The following is a 27,451-nucleotide window of genomic DNA, read 5'->3' on the forward strand; positions in this document are numbered from 1 at the left end:
AGACAGACAGACAGACAGACAGAGACAGAGAGAGAGAGAGAGACACAGACAGACAGACAGAGAGAGAGAGAGAGAGAGAGAGAGAGAGAGAGAGAGAGAGAGAGAGAGAGAGAGAGAGAGAGAGAGAGAGAGAGAGAGAAACAGTATGGCTTAACTTTTGTTACTGTTCTAAACATTTCCTATAGACAGACATATGTCCCAGATTCTTGAGATGGATTCCCGGGGATTTGCCAGGAACACTGTCATCTGGAATGGGACAGGGCATGGCCTCAGGAGAGGGGTGAGACCGGCACCACCAGGGTTCCAAGGGAAATGGAGGGAGAGAGAGAAGGGTGAGGGAGTGTCTGTCATCAACCTGTCAAGCCAGTCTCAAGGCCCTAGCAACAGCCATGCCAGTGTGGAATCTGTTTATAGAAGTGCTATTTTTCCTTCCGTCCTCCTCTTCCTCCTCCCCTCTCCTTCTCCTCTTCTTCCCCTCCTCTATTCCTCTTCCTCCTCCTCTCTTCCTCCGCTTCCTCCTCCTCCTCCTCTCCTTCTCCTATTCTTCCCCTCCTCTATTCCTCTTCCTCCTCCTCTCTTCCTCCGCTTCCTCCTCCTCCTTCTCTCCTTCTCCTTTTCTTCCCCTCTCCTCCTCCTCTTCCTCCTCCCCTCCCCTCTCCTCCTCTTCCTCTTCCTCCTCTCCTCCTCTCTTCCTCCTCTTCCTCCTCCTCCTCTCCTCCTCCTCTTCTTCTCCTCCCTCTGCCATCACAGGGCAGGACCCCAGTGCCCATGGGTCTGGCTTATTCTAGGCAGCAGCCATCTGTCTATACCATTATAACATTAACACCAACTGGCTGTCTATAAAACTCTACAGTACAGAGTAAAACACAACACCGACACCCTAACATGTGATCCTCCTTATATACAGTGCATTCAGAAAGTATTCAGACACCTTGACACTTTTTCCACATTTTGTTACGTTACAGCCTTATTCTAAAATGTATTAAATTGTTATTTTCCCTCATCAATTTACACACAATGAGCATGTTTTCATCAAGGATGTCACGGTGGGTGTGTAATTCTATGTTTGTATTTCTTTGTTGGCCTGAGTGACTCCCAATCAGAGGCAACGAGTGTCAGCTGGTTGTCTCTGATTGGGAGCCATATTTAACTGTCTGTCTTTTCACTTTGTGTTTGTGGTTTCTTGTTCCGTGTTGGTTCGTGTTTGTAACCAGGGACGTCACGTTTTCGTTTTGTTGTTTTTGTTCGTGTGTTCATTCATTTAATAAAATGTTCGCATTCAACGCTGCGCCTTGGTCCTCCTCATTGGTAGACGATCGTGACAGAAGAAACCACCAAGATGTGACCAAGCAGCGTGTCCAGGAGCCATCGCCAGGGAGATCCCTAAAATATCTCCTTCGCCTCCTCGACTGGGTCAAGCCGAGTGAGGAAGAGAAGGGCTTGACCTTGTGGCAGAAGGGCGAAAGGCTGGCGAGGGACATGGAGACCTGGTCCACGGGTAGGAGAGACGCCCCGAAAATTTTTAGGGGGGGGCTAACGCCATGGACGACGGGCCAGCAGGAGACCGCGGCAGAGCGGCCCAGCGGATTGGCAGAGGAGGCCGCCAGGTTACGGGGGCCACTGGTCGAAGAGGGGGTGGAAGATGTAGAGGCACGGCGAGAGGTACTGGCGTGTGTTGCCAGTCCGGTCCGGCCTGTTCCTGATCCCCACGTAGGGCCAGTGGTGTGTGTTCCCAGTACGGTCCGGCCTGTTCCTGCCACTCGCACCAAGTCTACGGTGCGCATCGCCAGCTCGGCCCGGCCCATTCCTGCTCCCCGCACGAAGTCTGTGGTGCGCGTCGCCAGCCCAGTCCGGCCCATTCCTGCTCCCCGCACCAAGTTTGTGGTGCGTTTCGTCAGCCCTGTCCGGCCCGCTCCTGCTCCCCACACCAAGCCAGTGGTGTGCGTCGTCAGTCCAGCACGGCCCGTGCCTGTTCCCCACACCAAGCCAGTGGTGTGCGTCGTCGGTCCGGCACGGCCCGTGCCTGTTCCACTGGTGCCTGGTCCGGCACCGGTCAGATGCGTTACGCCGGAGCTAGAGCAATCCGCTCCATCAGTGTGCAGTCCAGCTCCGGCCAGCGGGGCCAGACCGGACCAGGGGTACTTTGGGGGGTTGGAGAGGGAGTGGGGATCAGGCCCGGAGCCGGATCCGCCGCCAAGGCGGAGTGCCCACCCGGTCCCTCCCCTGTGGTATTTAGTTGGCGCGGTCGGAGTCCGCGCCTTTAGGGGGGGGTACTGTCACGCCCTGGCTCTGGGGACACTGTTATGTTGAGCCAGGGTGTGTAATTCTATGTTTGTATTTCTTTGTTGGCCTGAGTGACTCCCAATCAGAGGCAACGAGTGTCAGCTGGTTGTCTCTGATTGGGAGCCATATTTAACTGTCTGTCTTTTCACTTTGTGTTTGTGGTTTCTTGTTCCGTGTTGGTTCGTGTTTGTAACCAGGGACGTCACGTTTTCGTTTTGTTCTTTTTGTTCGTGTGTTCATTCATTTAATAAAATGTTCGCATTCAACGCTGCGCCTTGGTCCTCCTCATTGGTAGACGATCGTGACAAAGGATCTCTCTGTACTTTACTCCGTTCATCTTTCCCTCGATCCTGACTAGTCTCCCAGTCCCTGCCGCTGAAAAACATCCCCACAGCATGATGCTGCCACCACCATGCTTCACCGTAGGGATGGTGCCAGGTTTCCTCCAGACGTGACACTTGGCATTCAGGCCAAAGAGTTCAATCTTGGTTTCATCAGACCAGAGAATCTTGTTTCTCATGGTCTGAGTGTCCTTTAGGTGCCTTTTGGCAAACTCCAAGTGTGCTGTCATGTGCCTTTTACTGAGGAGTGGCTTCTGTCTGGCCACTCTACCATAAAGGCCTCATTGGTGGAGTGCTGCAGAGATGGTTGTCCTTCTGGAAGGTTCTGCCATCTCCACAGAGGAACTCTAGAGCTCTGTCAGAGTGACCATCGGGGTCTTGGTCACCTCCCTGACCAAGGTCCTTCTCCCCCGATTGCTCAGTTTGGCCAGGTGGCCAGGTCTAGGAAGAGTCTTGGTGGTTCCAAACTTCTTCCATTTAAGAATGATGGAGGCCACTGTGTTCTTGGGGACCTTCAATGCTGCAGAAATGTTTTGGTACCCTTCCCCACAATCTTGTCTCAGAGCTCTACGGACAATTCCTCTCGACCTCATGGCTTGGTTTTTACTCTGACATGCACTGTCAACTGGGACCTTATATAGACAGGTGTGTGCCTTTCCAAATCATGTCCAATCAATTGAATTTACCACAAGTGGACTCCAATCAAGTTGTAGAAACTTCTCAAGGATGATCAATGGAAACAAAATGCAGCTGAGCTCAATTTCGAGTCTCATAGCAAAGGATCTGAATACTTATGTAAATAAGATATTTCTGTTTTTTATTTTTTATAAATTTGCCAAAATGGCTAAAAACCTGTTTTCGCTTTGTCATTATGGGGTATTGTGTGTAGATTGATTAGGATTTTATTTTATTTTATTCGATTTCAGAATAAGGCTGTAACATAACAAAATGTGGAAAAAGGAAAGGGGTCTGAATACTTTCCGAATGCACTGTACAGTACACTCCCTTTTACCATTTTCCAAGCCTCGGGATCAAAGTGGTCTTTTACTAATCTTTTCTGTTCTAGGATCAGCTCACTGTACCTTCAATGTGTCACCAAACATCAGGTACATATTGAAGCAAAACTGACTTGAAATCAGTACTTAGGAACGACCTCGCCTCACCCTTTGGGTTAGAGTGAGGGTTGGGGTGGGATGGTCAGGTCAGTGGGTTAGAGGGAGTGTTGGGATGGTCAGGTCAGTGGGTTAGAGGGAGTGTTGGGATGGTCAGGTCAGTGGGTTAGAGGGAGGGTTGGGGTGGGATGGTCAGGTCAGTGGGTTAGAGGGAGGGTTGGGGTGGGATGGTCAGGTCAGTGGGTTAGAGGGAGGGTTGGGGTGGGATGGTCAGGTCAGTGGGTTAGAGGGAGGGTTGGGGTGGGATGGTCAGGTCAGTGGGTTAGAGGGAGGGTTGGGGTGGGATGGTCAGGTCAGTGGGTTAGAGGCACTGTTGGGGTGGGATGGTCAGGTCAGTGGGTTAGAGGCACTGTTGGGGTGGGATGGTCAGGTCAGTGGGTTAGAGGGAGGGTTGGGGTGGGATGGTCAGGTCAGTGGGTTAGAGGGAGGGTTGGGGTGGGATGGTCAGGTCAGTGGGTTAGAGGGAGTGTTGGGATGGTCAGGTCAGTGGGTTAGAGGGAGGGTTGGGGTGGGATGGTCAGGTCAGTGGGTTAGAGGGAGGGTTGGGATGGTCAGGTCAGTGGGTTAGAGGGAGTGTTGGGATGGTCAGGTCAGTGGGTTAGAGGGAGTGTTGGGATGGTCAGGTCAGTGGGTTAGAGGGAGGGTTGGGGTGGGATGGTCAGGTCAGTGGGTTAGAGGGAGGGTTGGGGTGGGATGGTCAGGTCAGTGGGTTAGAGGGAGGGTTGGGGTGGGATGGTCAGGTCAGTGGGTTAGAGGCACTGTTGGGGTGGGATGGTCAGGTCAGTGGGTTAGAGGCACTGTTGGGGTGGGATGGTCAGGTCAGTGGGTTAGAGGGAGGGTTGGGGTGGGATGGTCAGGTCATGGTCAGGTCAGTACCCCCTGGTACAGAGAGCCACCTGAGAGGGTAATGTAATCCAGTGGTTCAGTGAGAAGGTACAGTATCTGTGCTGGCCCTTAATGACCCGAGGGACCAGTGCCAGACTATACAGACTTTTCTGTTGCACTCCTGTTTGGCGTAGTTGGTAGTGTATGGTGCTTGCAAGGCCAGGGGTCGTGGGTTTCATTCCCGCCGGGGGGCACCCATATTAAATTTTTTTGCATGCATGACTGTAAGAGGATTCAATGGTATATGGTACTGTCATGACCTGTATAGGACACAAAACAACCCAAATGATTTCTCCTTTAAATCCCATATGGTTTGCTGTATGTGTGTGCTGTTTATGTGTGTGGTTATGTTTCTGGCAGTACAACAACCATGATAGATATGTGATCCATATCATCCTGTTAGTAAAGACAGCCCTCTCTGTCAGCTGCTGCCTGCAGGGGATGGGAACAGGAGTGGGTATGTTCCAGCCCCATGGTGGGCTTGGAGCATGTGTTTGGTGTTGTGGTGGTGGTGGTGGTGGTGTGTGTGTGTGTGTGTGTGTGTGTGTGTGTGTGTGTGTGTGTGTGTGTGTGTGTGTGTGTGTGTGTGTGTGTGTGTGTATGCCAGGGAATGTGAGACACATGTGGCGGAGGAGGGTGTGTCACGGCCAGAAGGTCTGGAGAGGGATTCTCCACATGTCTCCATGCTTATCTAGTTACACATAACACTACTGGGCCACAACTTCTGTCACTGTCAGTGATCACGGTGACTGAGCCTTTGTACAACTGCCCTTATTTTATAGAAACAACACTGACATCTGGTGGAGGACGTGTCTCATTACCGATATAACTGTGTGTGTGTGTGTGTGTGTGTGTGTGTGTGTGTGTGTGTGTGTGTATCTCTGCTGGAGGAATGCTGCTGTTGTAACTTTGAGACACTTGGCATTAATTTAAGTTCCATTAACTACAACGTTTAGTGGTGTTGACAGATTTTCACTGAGAAGACAACACACTCAGAGATATGGAGCCATACTCCTATTCTTAAATACAGCTTAGTCTTACTGCTAGACAAGATTGTCCTTGTTAAATTCAACATCATCTCTTTTCATTGGAAACAGGTTGTACATATAGAAAGAAGAGGTTTTTGAATGCTGAGGTCGTACCCACTCAGGATGTTACTAATCCAGAACAATGCATGCAACAGGAAGTAACTGACATATTCATTAGGATAGGATGGGATAGGATTAACTTTAATGTCCCCGAGGGGAACATTGTCTCAGACACACGGTACTGCTGTATACAAAATAGACACTGGTCATTACACACTCAACATAATGCGTACATTGCATCCCTGTCATAAACATTGTACACTTCTCATATAGCCACATACATAATACATATTGCACATTCTGTCAGTAGCATACTAAGGTATATTTGCAATATGTATTATGTATTATATTATAATTAGGTTTATTTAAATGTTTATTTTTCTATTTTAAAAAAAGGTTGCAAAATAGCTTAACTGTAAAGTTTTAGCGGTAGCTTCTATCTTCCTATCTTTACACGCACATGCACACACACACACACACACACACACACACACACACACACACACACACACACACACACACACACACACACACACACACACACACAGAGGGACGTTCACATGGTCATTAAGTCATTACCCTACTTATTTATTGATGTCTGTCCCCAGACATACCTGAACATCTCTCCCACTGCCCATAGTAGTGCTGGAACAGACTTGACCATAGTAGTGCTGGAACAGACTTGACCATAGTAGTGCTGGAACAGACTTGACCATAGTAGTGCTGGAACAGACTTGACCATAGTAGTGCTGGAACAGACTTGACCATAGTAGTGCTGGAACAGACTTGACCATAGCAGTGCTGGAACAGACTTGACCATAGTAGTGCTGGAACAGACTTGACCATAGCAGTGCTGGAACAGACTTGACCATAGTAGTGCTGGAACAGGCTTGACCATAGTAGTGCTGGAACAGACTTGACCATAGTAGTGCTGGAACAGACTTGACCATAGTAGTGCTGGAACAGACTTGACCATAGTAGTGCTGGAACAGACTTGACCATAGTAGTGCTGGAACAGACTTGACCATAGCAGTGCTGGAACAGACTTGACCATAGTAGTGCTGGAACAGACTTGACCATAGCAGTGCTGGAACAGACTTGACCATAGTAGTGCTGGAACAGGCTTGACCATAGTAGTGCTGGAACAGACTTGACCATAGTAGTGCTGGAACAGACTTGACCATAGTAGTGCTGGAACAGGCTTGACCATAGTAGTGCTGGAACAGACTTGACCATAGTAGTGCTGGAACAGACTTGACCATAGTAGTGCTGGAACAGACTTGACCATAGTAGTGCTGGAACAGACTTGACCATAGTAGTGCTGGAACAGGCTTGACCATAGCAGTGCTGGAACAGACTTGACCATAGTAGTGCTGGAACAGACTTGACCATAGCAGTGCTGGAACAGACTTGACCATAGTAGTGCTGGAACAGGCTTGACCATAGTAGTGCTGGAACAGACTTGACCATAGTAGTGCTGGAACAGACTTGACCATAGTAGTGCTGGAACAGACTTGACCATAGTAGTGCTGGAACAGACTTGACCATAGCAGTGCTGGAACAGACTTGACCATAGTAGTGCTGGAACAGACTTGACCATAGCAGTGCTGGAACAGGCTTGACATTAGTAGTGCTGGAACAGGCTTGACCATAGTAGTGCTGGAACAAGCTTGACCATAGTAGTGCTGGAACAAGCTTGACCATAGTAGTGCTGGAACAAGCTTGACCATAGTAGTGCTGGAACAAGCTTGACCATAGTAGTCCTGGTCAGTCTCTCCATATTAGTCCTGGTCAGTCTGTCCCCTACACTCTATTTACAGTGCCTTCAGAAAGTATTCACACCCCTTGACTTTTTCCACATTTTGTTGTTTGTTGTTACAGCCTGAATTAAAAATGGATTAAATTGAGATTTGTTGTCACTGGCCTACACACAATACCCCATAATGTCAAAGTGGAATTATGTTTTACTTTTTTTTATTTTTATTAATAACAAATGTAAAGCTGAGATGTCTTGAGTCAATAAGTATTCGACCCCTTTGTTATGGCAAACCTAAATAAGTTCAGGAGTAAAAATGTGCTTAACAAGTCACATAATATTTTGACTCACTCTTTGTGCAATGTTTAACATGATTTTTGAATGACTACCCCTTCTCTGTACCGCACACATACAATTATCTGTAAGGTCCCTCAGTCGAGTAGTGAATTTCAAACACAGATTCAACCATAAAGACCAGGGAGGTTTTCCAGTGCATCGCAAAGAAGGGCACCTATTGGTAGATGGGTAAAAAAAAGCAGGCATTGAATATCCCTTTGGCACTAAAGTAATACTGCAAAAAATGTGGCAAAGCAATTAACTTTTTGTCCTGAATACAAAGTGTTATGTGTTATCCAATACAACACATTACTGAGTACCATTCTCCATATTTTCATGCATAGTGGTGGCTGCATCATGTTATGGGTATGCTTGTAATCGTTAAGGACCGGGGCGGCAGGTAGCTTAGTGGTTAAGAGCGTTGTGCCAGTAACCGAAAGGTCGCTGGTTCTAATCCCCGAGCCAACTAGGTGAAAAATCTGTCGATGTGCCCTTGAGCAAGGCACTTAACCCTAATTGCTCCTGTAAGTCGCTCTGGATAAGAGCGTCTGCTAAATGACGTAAATGTAAATGTAAATGACTGGGGAGTTTTTCAGGATAAAAAATAAATGGAATGGAGCTAAGCGCAGGCAAAATCCTAGAGGAAAACCTGGTTCAGACTGCTTTCCAACAGACACTGGGAGATTAATTCACCTTTCAGCAGGACAATAACCTAAAACACAAGGCCAAATTTACTTTACACTGGAGTTGCTTACCAAGAAGACAGGGAATGTTTTTGAGTGGCCGAGTTACACTTTTGACTTAAATATGTTTTAAAATATATAGCAAGACCTGAAAATGGTTTACTAGCAATGATCAACAACCTATTTGACAGAGCTTGAAGAATTTTGAAAAGAATAATGGGCAAATGTTGCACAATCCAGGTGTAGAAAGCTCTTAGAGACTTACCCAGAAAGACTCACAGCTGTAATCGCTGCCAAAGGTGATTCTAACATGTATTGACTCAGGGGGTTGAATACTTACAGCATCTAATCAAGATATATTAGTGTTTTATTTTTCATACATCTTTTACAAATGTTAGAATTTTTCATCCACTTTGACATTACAGAGTATTTTGTGTAGATCGTTGACAAAAAAAATCACAATTAAATCCATTTTAATCCCACTTTGTAACACAACAAAATGTGGAAAGTTAAGGGGTGTGAATACTTTCTGAAGGCACTGTATTTTCCCATCAACTGTTTTTATTTTCCTCACAGCATTGCGTACAGAGAATCAGTGAACTAACTGTACCTTGCTTCAAAGTTGTGTATATTTACAGTTAGTGTATATTTACAGTTACTGTATACTTGTGGAAGATAAAATAAGGGAGTCTACCCATGAGTATGTGCACAAGTGTGTGTAATCAGCTTTGCTCATGGGTCTGTGACTGAGTGTATGTGCATGTTTTCTAATGTGTGTGAGCGTGCGTCTGAATGAAGAGTGGGTGTGATACATCTTCACTAACTTGAATAACAGGCAGAGACCACTGGAAGAAAAGCAAGAGAGAGGGAAAGAGAAGGAGGGAGGGAGGGAGGGAAGGAAGGAAGGAAGGAAGGAAGGAAGGAAGGAAGGAAGGAAGGAAGGGAGGAAGGAAGGGAGGGAGGGAGGAAGGAAGGAAGGAAGGAAGGAAGGAAGGAAGGAAGGAAGGAAGGAAGGAAGGAAGGAAGGAAGGAAGGAAGGAAGGAAGGAGAAAGAAAGAGAGTGCGAGAGAGAACTGGAGAGAGTGAGAGAGAGAACTGGAGAGAGTGAGAGAGAGGGGGTGGGGGGTTGTCATCGCTCTCTCATTCCAAACTCTGCAGCAACAACAGCAGCTCTTAAAGTGGAGGAGGGAGGAGGAGGACGAGAAGAGAGGGAGGAAAAATAAGTTGGTGCTTTAAAATAGGGAATCTTGGATCAGTGATCTGCTACTTCTGCCTGTACCCCCCCTCCCCCCGCATGGGCTCCTAATTTGGGATTTGTTTAAAGCGGGAGACTGCGTCTAGGAGACTTTGCCTTGCTTGGGAATAAGGGATTCCTGCTCCCTCAGATTCAACCACAAAATGTCTGATTCCACTGTCAATGCTCACTTGGAAGGAATCCTATCAGACTTTGAAGGTTAGTCTTCTCTTTTGGTCTCTTCGTCTCCTCTTTTTCTGTTTTTCTGTCTTTCCTTTACTGCTCTTTTAGGGAACATCTTCAGTCCTGCCATGAGGACACATCATATCCAAACTTTGTATTATTATTATTGTTTAAATAGAGAGTATGAATAATTGAGATATCTATATGTTGAATGTGGGTATTGAAATAGAACATTACATTTGGAATGCTGCCTTTTCAACTTTTCAACTGCTTCTTCAGGTCAACTATTCTCTCTCTCTCTTGCTCTCTCTCTCTCTCTCTCTCTGGCTGCTGTGAGCTACGTGTGTGTCAGCCATCGAGGTCATGTGGGCATATGGTGTGTGCTATTGATTTAGCAGCTCTTTATAAGGCTCTCTAAAGGCACTGGACAACCGGCAGGGAAACTCAGAGAGCGAGAGAGAGAGGAGAGAGAGGAGAGCGAGGAGAGAGAGGAGAGAGAGAGAGAGAGAGAGAGAGAGAGAGAGAGAGAGAGAGAGAGAGAGAGACTTGACTTTTGCTGCTCTTTATTGAGACATCCTCACTACAAAAACACAAATCAAATCAAACTATTTATAGAGCACATTTCTTACAGGGGATACACAACAGTACCCCCAGTGAAACCTCCCTCCACCCCTAGTAAGAGAGAGGGAGAGGGAAAGAGAGAGATCCCTTTAAAAGAAACTCAGCAACTGACCACAGCTGTGAGGGTAACACCTGGCTCTCTTCTCCCTCCCCCATCCTACCACACCCTTCTCCACCTCTCTCTTTCCCTACATCCCTCCCTCCTTTTTAGGGGCTTTCTTCCCCTTTTCATTTCCCTGCCCCTGGCACAGATTCCCTCTGTCACCCCTCTCTTCCTCTCCTCCTTCTCCTCTCTCTCTTCCTCTCCTCCTTCTCCTCTCTCTCTTCCTCTCCTCCTTCTCCTCTCTCTCTTCCTCTCCTCCTTCTCCTCTCTCTTCCTCTCCTCCTTCTCCCCTCTCTTCCTCTCCTCCTTCTCCCCTCTCTCTTCCTCTCCTCCTTCTCCTCTCTCTCTTCCTCTCCTCCTTCTCCTCTCTCTCTTCCTCTCCTCCTTCTCCTCTCTCTTCCTCTCCTCCTTCTCCTCTCTCTTCCTCTCCTCCTTCTCCTCTCTCTCTTCCTCTCTCAGCGCCTCGTCCATCCTCTTTACCTCTCCAGCCGTGGGTTTTACTGACAGGCTGACACCTCGTCTGCCTGCGTCCTTCACAAACACATGCCCATTAGGGACGCATCCACACTTGTCCAGAGCTGATCCCTGTCAACACCAGGTAGCTTGTGGTATGTGCTATGTGCTCACTGCTCACTCCCTGTAACTGCCTGCTACAACCAGTGGCATACTGATTTCCGTTTCTGAAGAAAGACTGAACAGTTGAGACTAAGGAAAGGAATAAAGGAAGAGGAGAAGAAATTATGAAGAAAGTTAAGAAAAACTGTCAGATGCTGACTGGAATGCTGTCAAAGTGCTTGTATAAGACTGTGTTAAAAACAACATTTTTTCGGTTGTTGTCAAAGCTAATGGGCTACTGTCTGTTTTCATTCCCAGTAGTGTGGGATGACCCTGGTTTGGGAATGTTGAATACATACTGTGTGCCAATGTTTTGTGTCACAACTCAATTATGTGGAACATCTCTGTGTGTGTGTGTGTGTGTGTGTGCGTGACCATTCGTGCGTGCATGCATGTGTATATGTATGTGTGCGTCACTCTCCAATGTGTGTTATGTGATAAACACAAAGTAGAGATAGAAAGAGAGGTGTCTCTGACTGTCACTACTGTATGAGGTTAAATGTGTCACTCTTCCATACAGTCTCATCTCAGGGGTCTCCAATCCTGTTCCTAGAGCGCTATCCTCCTGTAGGTGTTCGCTCCAACCCCAGTTGTAACTAACCTGGTTCAGTTTATCAACCAGCTAATTATTAGAATCAGGTGTGCTAGATTAGGGTTGGAGTGAAAACCTAAAGGACGGTAACTCTCCAGGAACAGGGTTTGGCGAGCCCAGTTCTATCTGATGCTGTACGAGTAGGAGGCTCAGAGGGCAGGGGGCTCCCACAGCCTGGAGATAACCTCATCCTGACACAACCCTGGGTCTACTGACCAGGCCACTGGGGCCTTCCACTGTTCTCAACTCATACTAGTGTGTCCTGCTTTGTTTGATAAAAGCGGTCCTGTGTGGCTCTGTTGGTAGAGCATTGCACATGCAATATCAAGGGTCGTGGGTTGGATTTCCGCTGTGGCCACCCATAAAAATATGTTTGCATACATGACTGTAAGTCGCTTTGGATAAAAGTGTCTGCTAAATAGCATTTACTAGTGTTTCACTTTATTTATCAGCCTCCATCCCATCGCCTTGTGAATTAGAATTGATTCTACTTAATGTCTGAATATGTGAGTTTGTGCTCTAGGAAAGGGGCTCTTAGATTGATCTTTATCTTCAGCAGAATTGCTGCTGAAGATGGGTGCCACCTCAGGAGAAAAGCAATGATTTAGGAATAGTCTATGTAAACAAACTAGAGTGCAACTATAATGTAGGTCCCACTTTGCCTGGCTACCCATCTACATTGCTATGGCAAAACTGACGTTTCTTCTCCACTATGAGTCTGGATTTTCCTCCCTCCCCTATGATTTCTAGAATGCGAACACATTCTGACCATTCTAATTGGTCCCAGAAACCGAGGGGTTGGGCCAGAGCCGGCCTTCATGATGACGTTATTAACTTTGATATTCTGATTGGTTAGATTTGTTAGAGACGATCCAATCGCTGATGAATTTGTTTTGTACAACGCCCCTCATTTTGAAGTCACATAAACAACCACTAGGCTGACAGTTTCAGACTGAATGTATATAGTAATCAATAGAGCAGAGGAATTAAATTGAGGGTGAGTGGTCAGGCAAGGTCCCACTGCTACAGAGCCGTGGAGTGAAGTAGTTCCCATTCAGTTCAGGCCTGAACATAGTATTTGTCTCTCTGTCTCTCTCTTTCACACAGACACACAGACACACACACACACACACTATATCTCTCTCTTTCTGTCTTTTACATTCTGAGGGCGTTTAGGCAGTGAGAGGAAATTCCAGAGAGAGAGCGAGAGAGAGCAGATTTCTGTGGTGGATGAAATTGTTTGGGTAGACAGAGGAGGAGTGGATATCCACACACAGCCTGACCTCTCTTCTCTTTACAGAGGAGGAGAGGAGCTTCAGGGCCTGCCCTGCTCTCAGCTTTAACCCTCTCCTCACTGCCAATGTAGTAGAAGTTGCCTCTAACCACTGATTGAGGGTCAGATATACTTGTATCTCCCTTAATGGTTCAGGTTAGAATTGGAGGTAAGGCAATCTGATCTTAGATCATTCTTTAAGTACTTATTTTGTGTTACACTAATTGTTGGTATGAATAACACAAGTGGTTACTTTATGTCATCATATGACAGTCAGTTCTTGTGCTTTGGGCTATCCCCTCCCCTCAGGAAGTATCTTCCCTCAGCCTGCAGTACAATCCAATTCTACCATGACAACTAAATGAAGGGGACACACCTATTTTTATAGGCTCAGTTTCTGACACGCAGAGCAGAAATTAGACCAGAGGTCATGGTAGAGATTCAAGGTTGCATCCCATATGGCATCCTCCTATTCCCTATATAGTGAACTACTTTTGACCGGGGCCCATAGGGAATAGGGTGCCAATTGGGACGCACCCCAAGTCTTTCACATGCTATAGAAAACTGTCATTTAGCTGTGGTTGTTTTTTCCTGAATACCCCTCAATTGGTTAGTGCACCATATAACCAAAAACATGCCTTCTGAACATACCATATATAGAGGGGATTCTAAGAATGTATGGGAGCTACAGAACTGGAGACATTCTGGGTGGGTTTCATCAGGGAGAAAGGAACGGTGTCTGAGACTGGGGGACTGTCTAATCAGACAGCTTTTCAGTACACAAAATGAAGTGGAATTAAACGGTTGTGCTCTATGATGATTCACATTAATGGGATGACCAGTCATGTCCAGTACAAACGCATTGATAACGTATTGAAAATGTATTGTTAACGTGATTGATTGCGCAATTGATTTTTTCAACTGCTTCCCAAGGCATTTCATCTGACATTACGAATCTGACCTGCACACTCAAATGCATTACAAAGCAAGCACACTGAAATACTTTGGTTTCCCCACTTACAATAAATATTCAATTTTGTGCCAATCTGTCAATGTTCTGCACATTAGCTTCCCTGACCCCACTCTATCAGAGAACCCCATTGGAGGACAGCACAGGAAGTGTCCCCTGCCAGGAGCTGATAGGCCAACCAGCCGTCTCCATCCTTATCTGCCCTATCAATGCACCTCTCACCGACTAACACAGGTTTCCTGCCTCTGCCGCCATGCTGTGTGTGTGTGTGTGTAGCTGGAGGCTACTTGAACCTACTGCTGGGGTCAGTCCCAGGCAGGGAGAACATAGCAGGCCTTTGTATGTTTCCAGCTACCGCTCTTTGTTATTCTCCCTGTAGAACACGTGGAGTGTAACTTATACCCTGCGCACATACACACACACACAGGCACCAATGCACGTAGACATGCACACACACACACACACAGAGCACAGAACACACACGCACGCCCAGCCAAGCCAAGCCAATGCCCCTTGAGTTATCACCAGCCCTCAACATACGACAAAGCAATGAAAGACTTCCTTTTCTTTTAGCTAATATGAACTTTTCCTGCTCGAGTTGGAGAGTGTGTTTGACCACTGTAATGGACACCTTTTGGAGAGGGATGTGGCGTAGCCTTGATGAGGACGGTTTGGCAGGTAACACTTTCTATGAGGGTATCATATGGCATTATAAAAGCCCTTATAAGGCATTGTATGTGTGTGCATTGAGAAGGAATATGTGCAACTCTCACTCATGCTCGTACAATTTTTGTGTTGCACCTCATCTCACGTTGGACGATGACCTTCTTTTCCTCTCTATTATTTGTATGAGTCTCATAGAAAATATTGGCCTTATTTCACTGGAACCTGTGTGAATTCAACAGATATCAGGATTAGTACTGACCTGTGCTGAGAGTAGGAGTTCTCACACGCACCGACCTGTCCACTTTGTTGAGGGTCAAAGGTCACACACCATTGTGTTCTCTGACACTCTCAGCTGTAAAAGGGCACAGTTGGCCAATCACAGATCAGAATCTGCATGTAGTGCAACATCTATTGATCATTCAGACCAACCGAATTTGCCACAATATTTGTAATAAACTGTGAGGAGCACATTGGTCATGAGGACTTTTAACTGTACTCTGTCCCTTCTGGCTGACAATCAGCTGATCACGCGGTGGGTGCCTCTATCCATCCAGAGATGTTAATGAACACACAGAGGACATGTAGCTCATCTTCAGCTTCATCGACCATACTACATTAGAGGAGAGACCGTATCAAAAATATAATGTGATATCGTTTAGAAGCTTGGTGACTTGATGGGATGTGATGTGGAAAACAGGGATTCAGTGGTGTTCTGATCTAGTCTGGACAGTGTTTGTTAGGCACCAAATAAGAAACACTCATTTTTGTTTGACGTTGCAAAGAGTTGTGAAAGGTATTCCATTGCCGGCCCTACTGAACGCGATCCTGCCATGGTAATGAAAGTTGGCTGAAGCAGAAACAGACTTGCATTGCTAGTTCATTTTAATGGAGGAAAACACGTTTTGAGAGAGAGCAAGAGAGAGAGAGAGAGAGAGAGAGAGAGAGAGAGAGAGACAGAGAGAGAGAGAGAGAGAGAGAGAGAGAGAGAGAGAGAGAGACAGAGAGAGAGAGAGGTGAATAAAGTAAAGAACAGCGTTGACATTTGGTCCTCATTATAATTATCTAGCCGTTGCTGGGAGGCTTGTGATCACTGTTATCTCCTGATACTGTATAGCTCCTGATAATGACGCTTTGAGGCTTCACACGCCTTTGTCCTTGAGCTGGGAAACATACAGACAAGCTGGCATGGAGGCGGCACCACAAACACACAAACTGGCATGCAAACACATAAACATACAGTACATGCAGTATACATGTACACAAACAGACATATATACACACATTGGGACATAAACAGTTTGCCCAATATGCTCAAATACACATACTGTACACAGACCCTCTCTCTCTCTCTCTCTCTCTCACAGTTCCCCTCCAGCAGTATTGTGTGAGTATAACACAGTAGTGATTTAGGGGCCAGTGGCTGAGATGTGCGTCAGAGCCTCAATGAGCCAGGCTCAAACCCCTCAGTGTTTACCTTACTACACAGGGGGAGAGGGCCACATACACACACACACACACACACACACACACACACACACACACACACAAAGAGCTGAGAGTGCCTCTGTCTCCTGTCTGTCTGTTGGGCCTCCAGTCAGCTGGTGCCTCTCTTACCACAGATCCGACACACACTCATGCACTCACGCACACACACACACACACACACACACACACACACAGCTCCCCTCTCTTTCGTCCTCCCCTCACATCACTACACCCAGACTGATCATTATATCAATCACACTATCTGGTGGTTGGCTCCTCAACACTGTGAAGACTGTCGCTGCAAATGTAGACACTGGTATGGTGATGTATGGAGATAATAAATCTGAGGTTAAGTGGCCCTTTAAATGGCACTTTTGTGTTGTGGAAACTTTTTTGAGTTGAAATGATTCCTATTTTACTGTTAAGTGGAGTGACAGAGGCTACGCAAGACTAACCATAGAATTAAGAAATTAGAATACTAATAATTGAATAGGATCTATATGGGACTAACTACTGTAACTATTCATCCTTGCTTCAAATACTTCCTGTTATTTCTGCTCTGTAAGTATGACTTCATCAGGGATGTTGTTTTAGGCTCTTCCTTATTTCCTGTTGAGTCACTGTATCTAAACGGCTTTTTATGTCTCATAAGGCATTATATCAGCTATATCTACAGGTAGATGGAATTTCATGGCCCATTTTGTTAATGCCATTTTGTCTCAAAAGTGTTCTTTGTTACAACGCTGGTCTAGATCTTTGTTTGTCTATATCTGTTATGCAGGATCAGCCGTAGCATCAGGTGGTTAGTCAGCTGTGGTAACAGATCTAGTATCTGTCTGTTTGCAGCATGGGCCACATGGCTTAGTCCTTATCTCTATCCAGATGCATGACTCTCCTTATCACGGGGCGGTAGGTAGCCTAGTGGTTAAGAGCGGTGGGCCAGTAACCGAAAGGTTGCTGGTTTGAATCCCTGAGCCAGCAAGGTGGAAAATTCTGTTGTTCTACCCTTGAGCAAGGCAGTTAACCCCCAACAACAACTGCTCCCCAGATGACGTGGCTGTAGATTAAGGCAGCCCCCTGCACCTCTGATGGACTAAATGCAACTGACTAGGTATCCCTTTTCCACTAGCATGGCTGTCAGTGAACTGTAATACACTGTAGGCACATCAGGACAACCTCTGTCACACTGTAATCCTCAAAACTGGTCAGAATTGTGCTGAGACCATTGGGCTTGTATTCATAAAGTATCTCAGAATAGGAGTGCTGATCTAGGATCAGTTACCCCCCTGTACATTAATTGTAATGTAAATGAAATAAACGTATTCTAGATCAGCGTTCCTACTCTAAGACACTTTATGAAGGCCGGATGCTGTTATTCATGTGGTGCACCCACTCCTCCAGATTCCAGGTGTCCTACTATGTGATTGAACATCTTATTGGCTTCCCAAACTGGCCTTCAACAGGATATGGGGGATTCTTTCCAGGAACTCACTTTCAAAAGACCAGTTCTTTAATGTTATCTCAGATGGAGGAAAACAGATGGAGAGACGAAGAGGCCATTTTAGACTATTGAGATATAGCCTTAACAACACAGCACTCTCTATCACACTCATCATCAGGCCACTATCTTGGGTTGAGTTCATAAATCACCAAACGGTAGAAAACGGATTGAAACATTGCGGGACTACCTAAACTTGTCCAATATGAAGCACTCATATTTGTTCCCCATTGCTAAATGTTTTCTTACGCTGTGCCCTAATGAACAATTACTAACTAGCATTGATTTTGCTGATAGCTTGAGGACATTTTTACTTACAATGATTGTGATGTGGTTGTCTTGGCTGAATTAATGCACTGGATAAGAGCGTCTGCAAAATGACCAAAATGTAAAATGTAAACACGGCCCTGCTGACAGTGGGCCAGATCCCTCTTCCTGTCTCAGGGAGGAAACCTAATCCCTGTTTGTAACAGTTGGCCATCAGTCACCTGGCCTCACCTCGCTGGCATGCCCATGGCAGACCACTATTAGCCAGGGAGCGCTGGGATAAAGCCAGCCATTGTCTGTGAGCATGTGTCCAAAGTACCTCGAGGGCCCAGAGCGGTGACAGACCTGGAATGCCAACCTGTCGATAACCGTCAACCAGCTGAGATTTCCCGTATCTGTGCAGAAGGTTACAAGGAGTTTAGAGGAACATTAGGCCAGCAAGACTCAGCCTTATTTAAGCAGACACACAATTTTTATATCACAAAAATATCCATGATGCATGAAACATGACTCCTCGTTTTGGTCTCTTTCCTCAGTGAAACTAAACTTTTGCCGAACTGTTCAGCTATTACACCCAGAATTCTGTATCAAACCCCATCAATAGCACAGCATCTGTCATGTCTCTACTCACACATCTTTAAGTCTCGAGGTAGCCCCGCATGACCTGCAGCCAGCATGGCTTTTATTCAGTAATACGACACAAAAACCTGATGAAAAGAACCAAGTGTGTGAAAATATCGAGCTCCATAAGGGGGTCTATTACCCCCATGCTGCTCCCTTGCTCGGGGCCCTCTGAGCGGGGAAGATGCTGGCGCTGGCTGGGTTGTTTATTTGGGAGCTCCAGGGCTCTAGTCTGGAAGAGCAGAGGTTAGCCAGGTGTCGCAACCTCCAAACTGACACGGAACAGTTGGAACCACATACTGTACGGCTGTAGTAACGAGGCCGATTTAGAAACACAACAGAAACACAACAACAACAACAACAACAACAACAACAACAATAACAATAACAACAACAACTGGAAACGGTAAGCCCCAGGTCCCAAATCTTTTTTTACCTGGGGCTCATTGCTCTACTAGCCTGGCCCCAGATCTGCCAGTGCTTTAGCCAACTCCCCTGTCTACCTTGGTTAGTTAAGGCAGCCTGGTGAAATGGAGAACTCAGTGTTTGCTAATGGAATAATGGAATTACCTGCTGGCTGGCTTCCCTCTCATCTGGTTGGTTGTAGCTATCTTTCAAGGATCATTTTATGAAGATTATAGCATGAAACTGTCTGGGCCACAGCCCTGTGTGTGTGTGTGTGTGTGTGTGTGTGCATATATGTCTGTGTGCGTCTGTGTGTGCGAATGGGGGTGGTTGGGTGTGTGATGATGCTTCATTTATTTGAAGCAGGAAGATATTTCACTAGAAAAGCAAAATGCTGAAGAGTGTGCAGGATACTATTTCTAGTGAGCTGGGTAATACTAATATTGGTCGTAGAAACTTCATTACTAAAGAGATTACTAAAGAAATTACTAATGATACATTATAATCAGCTTTACATAGAAATGGGAAATTGACTAATATCAGGTTTTACTATAAACGTAAGTGGGTCACGTGACCAAAATATGATGCACGTCACACCCATAGATGGTATACATAAAGGTCACACCGTTAGCCAACCTGTTGCTGCGTTTTTATTCAATGGGCAGAATTGAACTGAATTGTAGTTTTTTTATTGAAAAATGCCTGCTGATTCATCACAATTCATAAGCAGGGCGAGCGCAGGGTTGTATTCATTACGCCGATTCTGTTGCAAAACGTTTTGTAATATTTTGTAGCAGAAACCGTTTACATAAAACGGAAAAGTTTTGCAACGAAAACTAGAGTTTCTATTGGACAAATTCAGGTAGGTCCCGCCCCGTTTCGTTCCGTTTGCTTCCATTTGGTTCTTAACCCGTAAACGGTTTCCGTTGTAAGAGGTAATGAATACACCCCAATAGCGCGCGCTGTGGTTGTGTTTGAACAGTCTGTGCACATCGGTTTGTTGTGAGTCAGTCACGTTTTCATTGAAGGAATGTTAAATAACTAAATCGCAATGATGAAAAAATACGTGAAGCGTATTAAATCAGGTAATGAATGGACTTTCCCTGTTAATATTTGCGCTTGTGTTTCATTGGGATTCCATAGGGTTTTGGTTTTATTATGTGACCCAGTGATTCCGTTTTCAACTTGATTTTTTAATAGTGTTCCCCAAACACTTTAGAAATCAAATTGTAGGCCTACAACTTTTTCCAAGGGATGTATCAAAATCAGAAACGCTTTCCCATCTCTTGTATTTTGGAAGCCTAGTTATGCCATAGCAGTAGGCTACTCAGCTAAATTATGAAATGGTGTAATATATTGATGCATATTTTAATGTTTATTAATCCGTAATATATTGATGCATATTTTGATGTTTATTAATCCATTCATTATATTACTTGATTAACTTACAAGGCAACACAATTCCTCTGTGTTGATCTGTTGACTGACCACACCATGTCTTCTCTTTTCCAGCACTAAAGAGGTCGTTTGAGGTAGAGGAGTCTGAAGCATCCATCAACCCCTCCCCTCTGTCCCGTCGGACCAACCTCCGCTCCTCCACCTCCAGCCAGCGAAGCTTCCACGACCTGGGCTCCTCCCGCAACTCTGACTACCCCTCCAGAACCTCGCCTTCTGACTCCAACCCCTGCTCCCCCAAAACCAGCCTGAGACGCATGGAGCTGTTCGGGGGAGGGATAGGAGGTCGTGCCCCGGATACAGCCTCCTCCCGCCGGACCGAGATCTCCATTGAGGTGTCGTCCAAGCAGATTGACAGCTCGCCCAGCCCGGGTATCGCCCGCTTCGGCCTGAAGAGGCCCGAGGCCCAGAGCCTTGGTTCCCGAGCTGGAGCCGCCCCAGAGAGCTCCACCATCTCCAACTCCAGCTCGGCACACAGACGGGCAGAGATCTCCCTCTCCCGGCCCCACGAGCCCCCCGCGGCCCCCAGGAGGGGGGACTCCCAGCGTCCCTCAGCCACCCGGATCCCTGACCCCCTTCAGAGGAGGACCGACCCCCCCATAGCCAGCCCCGTGGAGGCCCCTACTTCCAGGAGACCCGAGATGCCCGTCTTCCGACAGTCAGAGATGGCAGGACCAACACCGGTCAGGGTGGTGGAGAACAACAGCCACCCCCCAGCTCCCAGCGGCCCCCTGCCCAGCCTGGTGGAGCCTAGGAGCGAGAGGACACAGCCCCCGGTCAGCGAGATGCCCGTCGTCAGACCTACAGAGAGTAAGTTAATCTAATTCTATGTATGACACGTCTATGCATAAGTCAGGACTGAATTGAAGCAGACAGAGGTTGACATAGCTGGGAATTGTGAAACCGAACTATGCATGATGTGGTACTCCCTTGGTTTTCAGATAAGAATGCTTTTCCTGGAAGTGACGTTTTACAGGGTAGACTCCGGTGTTAAGTAGTGGTTGTGTTTCATAGTTGCTGGTCTATACTTCCGCTGTGTCCTGTGTAGACATGCAGTAAAGTCCTTCAGTAAAGATGGATCATTCATAACCAGAGTGATAGACCCTTCCTTTCCTCCGTCTAACCTGACCTAGTCTTGAGCTGTTTGGGGTTTAACTAGAGCTGGGTGATAGGGACAAATTCATATCACGATATTTTGGCCATTTTTGACGGTATTTGAAGGTATTTTAGGTTTTTGAATAATACAAGTTCTAAATATGCTTTATGAGTAGTTCATGACCCTAGGGTGACAACACATAAATTATAAGTGATTTCAATGGGTCTTTCTCCATTTATACTTTTGACTCCCAACTCCAAAAAATAATAATTTTCATTTCCTGCACTTTTATTATCATTTCCACACTGACTCTAGTAGCAAATGGAGTAAACTATAAAAATTGACATTATACGCGTAGGAGTTGCGTATCACATTTAACAAACCAAACATACTGTTATAGAAGGTAAAGTAAAAACTCAAACCTGTCCGTGCATCAATACCAGTATACAGTAAAATACGGTATACCACTCAGGCCTAAATTGACTGAATGAATACGATAATGATAAATTGAAAGATACATTTATAACAATGTGAACCACTGCTTTTTTTTAATTACTCTTTAAATGGATGCTTCGGGATTTTGGCAATGAGGCCTTTTATCTATTTCCCCAGAGTCAGGTGAATGCTGGATACCATTTTTTGGTCTCTGTGTGTAGTTTGAAGCAAGATGCTAACTAGCACTAGCGTAATTGCTTGCTAGCGTTAGCGCAATGACTGGAAGTCAATGGGTATCTGCATTGGCTCGCAAAGCTACCTCTAACTTCCTTCATATTGGACACATAAAAATGGTATCCACAAGTTCATCTGACTATGGGGAACTAGATAACTAGATAAAATCCCAAAGTATCCCTTTAAAAATTACTACTAGTTTGAATGTTGTAGCTATCAATTGTCCCATTAACAATCACCCATATTAGCAAACTGATTTTATTTCAAACTTCACATTTCTCTAGTATAGGCTACTTATCATAATGAACGATATCAGCAAAATGCCCACGATAAGTGGTCGGTTTGGTCGGTGTTGATAATTTTCGGTTTATCGTCCCAGCTCTAGTTTGAACTTTGAAGCACAGTGACTAATGGTAGAAGTATGCCGTGGTGGCACCCTAATTCCCTATGAAGTGCACTAGTTTTGACAAGAGCCCTATGGGCCCAGCTGAAAAGAAGTGCACTTTTAAACGTAATAGGGTGTCATTTGGGACAGAGCCATGGTTAGCAAAGCCTTGAGATAAAATAAGAACATTCTGTTGTGCTTTTTCTAAGTCGTGTGTCCTAATTTTAGTTTTTTCTGGGGAAAAGTACCAGTCATCCTACTGTGGCTAGGAACTGTGCACCAAGAACTATGACTCATGATTCAGGCATACCAAACCTTCGGCCCATCCAGTTTAAAGATATACCAAACCTTCGGCCCACCCAGTTTAAAGATGAAAAGGGCAATGAAGTGAATGTTATTTCGGCTAAAGATGTGCTTTTTCTCAAACCACCAGAAAACCACCACAAAAGCATCAAAGGATGGGACCATTTCAACGTGAAGGGTCAGGGAGGTATGAGTGAGGTCATGAGTGTATGAATACAGATGATGCAATGTTGACATTGTGGGGGCTTGAAGGCTTCCTCTCTGTAGGCCTACCTCTCTCATTAAAGGTCTAAGTAGCCTTGGCTTATTCCTGTCTCCTCGTGGGAGAGGACTTAGGTCATTGTGGGGGAAGTTAAAGGGCCACTTAACCACTTTTTTACCTCATTCATTATCTCCAGCACATACCAGTGTCTTGTGTGGTAATGAATATGAGGTTCAAAAGTGTTGAAGTGCCCCTTTAAGTGTGATGTCAGACTTGGCATTTACCTGATGTCCTTGTGCCCCGGTATGAAGTGTAATTTGTTATAATGAACATGCCGTAGTAACTCCATCCCCTATGAACTCTTACTGTACTGATGATGAAAATAAAGTTACAAAAACAGAATTCAGAATATTAGATATGTTTCAGACCACATCAGTCCTTGTAACGGTTTGGGTTCACTGACTCTCCTCTGACACTAGAGGTCAGAGAGAGTTGGTTGACTGCTCCACTTCATCGGAACAGTTTTGGAGACGGCACTCATGGTTAGGCCAAGAGTTGTTCCTGAAAATGTGACCTGACCCAGAAAAACTCTGGATCTCATTAAAGCCTATAACTAGGGCCCAGAGTTAGTACTGATCATATAGATCCTATTAAATTACTAGAGGGGCTATAGTCCCAGTCGGTATTAGATAGAACGTCGTGGCCCCACCCGCCTGTGGGGAAAACAACCTGTGGTTACCTAGGTTACTCCATTGGCTCACAGCAAAAACTTGACCTTTTTAAAACTCAATGTTCTTGTTGTCTGCTTGTTTTAGTCAATTACAAAACTACATTAAGGAAAAGTACATGTCTAAAGATTACTTTTCAACATTGCCTGCGCATGAGCGTTCACTACTTAGAAAAACGTAATATTGTAGTTCCCTCATGCCCCTTTTCTTGACGGTGCTAGCAGCCACATGAGTGAGTGAGTGCTAGCTAGCTACCAACCGGAACATTACGCTAGGCAAGACCAACAACACAAACTAACGGACTATACAGCTATAAGTAGTGAGTGGAGTTACAAACAGACTATACTAAACAAGTTAAATGTGATTTAACCTGTGATTAAATGTTTTCCACACACATAGCTACGTGTAATCTACTTGGACACCAGGTCCCCACATTTCCCACTCTCCCACGCCTAATAGCCTGGGTTCTTCTCGCAAGCTCTATTTCCCTATGTAGGAGCATTTCGAACTGTAGGTCAGGATTTTTTACCTGGTTACATGTACATTGAACAACACAGCAGCTTTTCAGCCTGTTTTGTTATTTCTATATAACTAAAATCAACAATTAAGTTGTCTCTTTTACAATGGGGTTCAATGGGAAAGAATGTTTGTTTTCCCCAATTTTTCCTTCTTATGATGTGAATATCGACTCAGAGTATGTCATAAGGCCTCAAAGTTCCAGAACGTGGTGAAAATGGCAGCCCTATTGGTCAGGGACAATTCCAAATCAGTCTAATAGGAAATATTGGCAATAGAGGCATAATCCTGATTTTACCTATAAAGTAAATAAGGCATGTGATATATCAGAAATGGTGTAATAGAATTGTCAACCTAAACTCTTGCTGTATACAGTGGCTTGCGCAAGTATTCACCCCCCTTGGCATTTTTCCTATTTTGTTGCCTTACAACCTGGAATTAAAATAGATTTTTGGGGGGTTTGTATCATTTGATTTACACAACATGCCTACCACATTGAAGATGCATAATATTTTTTATTGTAAAACAAACAAGAAATAAGACAAAAAAACAGAACTTGAGCATGCATAACTATTCACCCCCCCCCAAAGTCAATACTTTGTAGAGCCACCTTTTGCAGCAATTACAGCTGCAAGTCTCTCAAAGTTTCTGATATTTTTTTATAACCCAACCCTGATCTGTACTTCTCCACAACTTTGTCCCTGACCTGTTTGGAGAGCTCCTTGGTCTTCATGGTGCCTCTTGCTTGGTGGTGCCCCTTGCTTAGTGTTGTTGCAGACTCTGGGTCCTTTCAGAACACTGTAATTATAAAACCAGTTTATATATGTTTTATACCAATTTTCTGTATAAATAGCCTCTAACATATCTGTAAACAGATCATAAATGTCTAAATGTTTGTTTTCTTGGAAAGCTGTGAGTGCTATTTATATGATACAATATCAATACTTGTTGCATTTACAACTTGTCTAAGACCTATTATCAACTGATTTCAGCCAGTGTATGGCTGTGGATTGACTGCATTGTTAAAACTGTCTGGCTAGCTAGCTTACAAACATACAGTGCAGATACATTCTTCAAATTCATTATTTTACACTATCTTATTACAGCACTGGCAAACCATGGTTAACCAACTCCCTGACTAAAATGGCTGACCTTTGTTCTATCATAAGAAGGTTAATGTCCATTCTAGTATTCTAATTCCTAGTTCTATGGTACTGATAATATAGTACCTAAAAACTCTGGGTCACATTAAAGCCTGTAACTATGGCCCAGAGTTTTACTAGTTGAGTCACAGGTCCAGGACAAACTATTGGCCCTGCTCGTGCTGCTGTTATTTTGAAGCCCCTAAGAGGCAGTATGGTGTGGTGTTATTGTGAAGCCCCTAAGAGGCAGTATGGTGGTGTTATTGTGAAGCCCCTAAGAGGCAGTATGGTGGTGTTATTGTGAAGCCCCTAAGAGGCAGTATGGTGGTGTTATTGTGAAGCCCCTAAGAGGCAGTATGGTGGTGTTATTGTGAAGCCCCTAAGAGGCAGTATGGTGGTGTTATTGTGAAGCCCCTAAGAGGCAGTATGGTGGTGTTACTGTGAAGCCCCTAAGAGGCAGTATGGTGGTGTTATTGTGAAGCCCCTAAGAGGCAGTATGGTGGTGTTACTGTGAAGCCCCTAAGAGGCAGTATGGTGGTGTTATTGTGAAGCCCCTAAGAGGCAGTATGGTGGTGTTATTGTGAAGCCCCTAAGAGGCAGTATGGTGGTGTTATTGTGAAGCCCCTAAGAGGCAGTATGGTGGTGTTATTGTGAAGCCCCTAAGAGGCAGTATGGTGGTGTTATTGTGAAGCCCCTAAGAGGCAGTATGGTGGTGTTATTGTGAAGCCCCTAAGAGGCAGTATGGTGGTGTTATTGTGAAGCCCCTAAGAGGCAGTATGGTGGTGTTATTGTGAAGCCCCTAAGAGGCAGTATGGTGGTGTTACTGTGAGTGGAGCTCCTATAAGGTGGTTGTGTTCATGCTGTCTGTGTAGTCTGGTCCAAGGGAGACGCAGGCAGCTGATAGGTGTGACATTCCAAATCTGGAGTCCATAAACGTGCAGCGTAAAAATTGAAATCCTTCAATTTCCAGCTTTTCCTGCTGCTGCTTCTCTGTTGACTGCTCCTTATTAGCCGTTTCATCACTGTAACAAACAGCCTCTCCAAGTGCTGAAATAACTCTATGCAATGAGATCGCTCAATCTACCATGGCCTCCTAGGGCTGAATGTATAGGTACACTTGATTTAGCTCGCCAGGTAGGTAGAGTTTGCACCTAGGGACCAATGAATGGCTCCAAACAGGGAAAAGTCCTGCGTTTTGTGGTGGTTCTGTTTATGAGTATTCATCCATGGTTATCGTACTGAATATCACAGCACCAAAAGTCTTTGCTTGAGTTTAGATCAGTATCAGATGTTTTACTGATGTAAAAGTTTCCTCTAATCATAAGAAGGGAAGAATATCCTGAGAAATGTGGTCTGAGGTCTAGTGATGTGTGTGGGTATGTGGTGGAGTAAGATGGAACCAGTCCAGGAATCACCGTTTGACCTGCATCATCGGCTAATATTTTCCACTGGTTTGGGGGTATTATGTGGAGAGGAGAGAACCCAGACATGGCTGTGAGGGAGAGGGAGATCGAGATCTATATTTCACTTGCTTTAGCAATGTAAACATATGTTTCCCATGCCAATAAAGCCCATGGAATTGAGAGTGAGAGAATCCCAAAGATTGTTTTGATAGGAAAAGGGGTGAGAGTTCCTCCTGTAGTGAGTGTGTTAGAGAGAACCCCTTTAGAGTTAGAGGGGGTGTTGAGACAGGGGGAGAAATGGATCCCTGATTTCCTGTAAATGCTATCAGGGAGAGGGAATAAACTGGAAACTCACCTTTGACCCCTATAGTCAGCTTAGAGTAAACAAATACTGTTAAAGGGGGTTGCTGCTATGGTTGACTACATGTCGAAGGGGGTTGCTGCTGTGGTTGACTACATGTCGAAGGGGGTTGCT

At 45.3% G+C, this 27,451-nt stretch overlaps 1 protein-coding gene across 2 annotated transcripts in view; it reads left to right on the forward strand.

The window, feature by feature from the left end:
• LOC311104213 (neuronal-specific septin-3-like) overlaps positions 1 to 27,451 on the forward strand; it is a 105,524-nt gene that overhangs the window by 23,127 nt on the left and 54,946 nt on the right. The window contains exons 1-2 of one of the 2 annotated variants that reach the window (XM_084145949.1): positions 9,925 to 9,997; positions 20,590 to 21,342. In XM_084145949.1, coding sequence (XP_084002075.1) covers positions 9,943 to 9,997; positions 20,590 to 21,342 — 808 coding nt within the window. In that variant the 5' untranslated portion in view covers positions 9,925 to 9,942. Of the gene's footprint in view, positions 1 to 9,924; positions 9,998 to 20,589; positions 21,343 to 27,451 lie in introns of those variants that run through there. The other variant, XM_084145948.1, reaches the window with a different exon arrangement.

Source organism: Coregonus lavaretus, assembly GCF_964263955.1.
Source record: "Coregonus lavaretus genome assembly, chromosome: 28".
Lineage (NCBI taxonomy): Eukaryota > Metazoa > Chordata > Actinopteri > Salmoniformes > Salmonidae > Coregonus > Coregonus lavaretus.